The 3,332-nt window shown below is 46.2% G+C and overlaps 1 protein-coding gene across 1 annotated transcript; it reads right to left on the minus strand.

Moving 5' to 3' along the window:
* Positions 1-1,683: 1,683 nt before the first annotated feature.
* N7500_006692 (phosphatidate phosphatase App1 family protein) lies at positions 1,684-3,332 on the minus strand (the record flags this gene model as incomplete). Its single annotated transcript, XM_056677836.1, has 2 exons — positions 1,684-2,286; positions 2,340-3,332. The coding sequence occupies 2 exons, from the start codon at positions 3,330-3,332 to the stop codon at positions 1,684-1,686; spliced, it is 1,596 nt and encodes a 531-aa protein (XP_056532836.1).

Raw genomic sequence — 3,332 nt, forward strand, 5'->3', positions numbered from 1 at the left:
GTTAACACGACACTTCTAGATTCTATTGCAATCAAATTTGTGATCTGAGCGGTGGGTAGTTTGATGCTCAACACTGCAGTATGGCATCACTCTGCAGCTAGAGCAGAGGCGGACCCCATCTTGTTTACCCCAAAGGCCACAGCTGGAGTGCAAAGGCACATTCATTTGAGACATTGAAAGACTTGAAAGGGGAAAGATGGAAGATGGGTGTAGGAAGCAAATGGCGGATGTTGAGATTAAATCTTGGGCCCACAGAGTGGGTCAGTCCTGCAAGTCGACACCCAGATAAATGGCCATAACAAGTTGCCTCTTGAACATCAACTCATCTTCTTTTGAGAAATACTGCTTAAACGTGTCTTGTATTCATATTCAGCAATTATTTCTATTGTACAGACTATCTTGGCTTGTTCTACGTCACACAAAAAGATCCCTTCAATCGTTTTTAACAAAGACACAATGTCATCTAATTCAGAGAAACGTGACGCTAGCTATTTTAGGCTAGTGAAAGAGATGAAGGTCTTTGTAAATAAATTCGGGTAATAAAGAGGCTTCACAATCTACCTTACACAAAGGCTTCCTTGACCATTATATAAACCATTAGTTGATGGACTCGAGGAACGTCTATAAGAAGGACCAAGTCCTCGCTCGAAATGGACTCATTCATCACAGCAAACAGTTCTCACACTCAAAACATCCTCAATATTCTCTTTCTGTTACCTTGACTTATATTCACATCATATTACACATATCCACAGTAGCAACCTTTCATTTCGAGACCATGCCTAATCGTGGACCAGCTCGGTATCCCTACGGTCATGGACAGGATCATGGCCACAGACACAACCACAGAGACAGCGCATCTCATCAAGAACCAATCGATTACAAACACCGTGAACTCTACCTTCAAATTTGCAAGGAGGATCAAAATTCAGTCCACTGGTTGGTATTTATGAAGTATCCAGGTCATGAGCGTGGTATCCGACTGCACAGCACTGGCTGCATGGGGGATCGTACGTTGTGGATAGAAGATGATAAGAGATTTGATAGCGACTCAGTCGAGAGCACACACTATCTCGGTACGATTCATCAAGCCGATAGTTGGATTGTTGACAGAGAGGCTAGGAAGATCCCACTACAGAGCTGTCAACTCTGGGCTTGTTACTTGATCCTCAGACTTGAGCGTAAGGGACTGCTCGAAGAGGGGAACTATCACCATTTCATGCACTGTTATAAGCATAGAATGATTGAAAATTATGGACCAGGAGATGACATCCATGATTGCCCGGTTCATAGACATTAGGTATCGATCTATCCCTCTTTCCTTATTGTTGGGTTTGCCCATAGACTGTTTTTTGTTTCTTTGTTGGTTTTAGTGTCTTTGTGCGGAATATATAGCTGATTGTGGTTCTTTGAAAGTAAGTTTCCTAATATAGGCACTTGACATCACCTGTTGTATTTCGTATATTCCCCAATTGGCGGTTGTAGTGGTGTTTGCGAACTGGTCGTTTAGAATGATATCGAGATGAGATACATTCCTACATAGCCATATTCAGTATGGACAAGTGGATAGAAAACCATGTTTTCCAATTGTAGCACTTAGGAAATCCTTTCAGAATGGGAGAAGCCCAAAAATTGTATTAATTGCTCCATTCAGTTCATAGCATTACTCGTATCTACATTATCCTATAAAAACATGAGGGTGGCCGTAAACATTGCTGCAGCCAATGCCATCAAGCCCTGCACACCAGCCGATTCCTTGGTCAATAGTCCAGTAGCGGCGCCGGTGTGATTTGCCGACCCGTTCACCGCAGTGGGTTTATCTCCCAATCCAAGTGGCAGTCCCTGGTAGCCGAACGTCAGGTTTTGGGGAATCGACTTGTTGTAACACTGTCCATTTGCAATATCCAGGTGGGTCAGGTCATCCGAGTTCACGAAGAACATGTACATGGATTGCTTCAACTTCTTGAAACCGGACGTGTCATATGGGAACTTGTCGCCCGAATCAGTTGCAGAGGTGTTGCGGAGGAAGATGCATTGGACTTGCCCGGGGAAGTCAGTGGCTAGTTTGGGGTAATCGCGCATGACGTCGCTGTTGCTGGTGTCAGCCACAAGAATAAACTTGCGCTCGGGGAAGGTTTCGAAGATCTTTTCCAATAAGAATTTGCGGATTGATAGAGTGGCAGAGACGTCGCTGAAGTTGAGAGGACGGGTGTCGAAGGAGCCGCCCGGATAGTTGTCGTAGATGAACTCCATGTAGTTTCTTGTGACTTGCTCGGGGGTAGTTGTCTGAAATGGCTATTAGTATTTGCGCAAAAGGGCGGGAACCCGAAGAGACTTACGAGGTAGTGGAAATGCGCATCGGGCAGGCTGCTGGACCAGTTGCTATAGATTTCTGGCATCTTTTGCCAAGGCGTGAATGGACGGGCGAAGGAATTGAGTAATCCTTGTGACGGTTGATAAATCTTAGTGACCCGCAAAATATCATCAATGTCGGAAATGAAGGTGAGTCCCTTGGGAGGCACAAGGTAGGCAGTAGCATTTCCGATGCTTGCGCCCTGAACATGAGTATCCAATCTCTGAATTTTCTTGGTTTCATTTCCGGCGGTAAGGCCATTGCTGTCAATTTGCACAAAGGTGTCGAAATCACCCTCAATTGTGGTATTGTAAGGCAGAGTGATGACCTGATTACCACCCGTTGTCTTGGATGATCCACCACCACCTGGCTCTCCGCTGGAGCCCTGACTCTTTGCAGGCTTCAGGTGGATCTTGTTCACGGCAACCTCGGGCTGCTGCACAACAAAGATTTCGGCAGTCAGGTTACGCGCCTGGGCTTGTTGGGATTTGGGAAGCTCGGAGATACTAGTGTTGACAAGGAAGATATCGGCCAAGTCGTTCAATTTTGAGACAGAGGTATTTGGTTGCTTATAAACGTTTCCGTGGAAGCGAACATTCCAGCCTGACTTGGTCCAGTTGGCATATGGGGGGATGTTCAACACATTGGTTGGTAACGCTTCCAATTGGTCGTCGTCCAACCCAAGGGATTTCACAACTGACTTTCCAGTCGGGAAACCTTGGAAGAAGTCAGGCACTCCAGACGCGACCCATGAAGGTAGGCCAGAGCCAAGGTCTGAGAGGATGCTGTTTGCACCGGATTCAACATCGCTCAATATGTTTCGGGCAACCACGGGAGAGGGATTATTCTCGACTGGGGAAGGTGTAATGACAGGGTCGGCCGGGACAACATTATTAGCGAAAGCTGTTGGAGCTGGAGCAGCGGAGGCAATTGAGAGAAGAGAGGCCTGCACAAAGACATGTGCAAGAATGGACCTCAT

The sequence above is a fragment of the Penicillium coprophilum genome (assembly GCF_028826855.1).
Source record: "Penicillium coprophilum strain IBT 35676 chromosome Unknown utg000004l_segment0_segment0, whole genome shotgun sequence".
Lineage (NCBI taxonomy): Eukaryota > Fungi > Ascomycota > Eurotiomycetes > Eurotiales > Aspergillaceae > Penicillium > Penicillium coprophilum.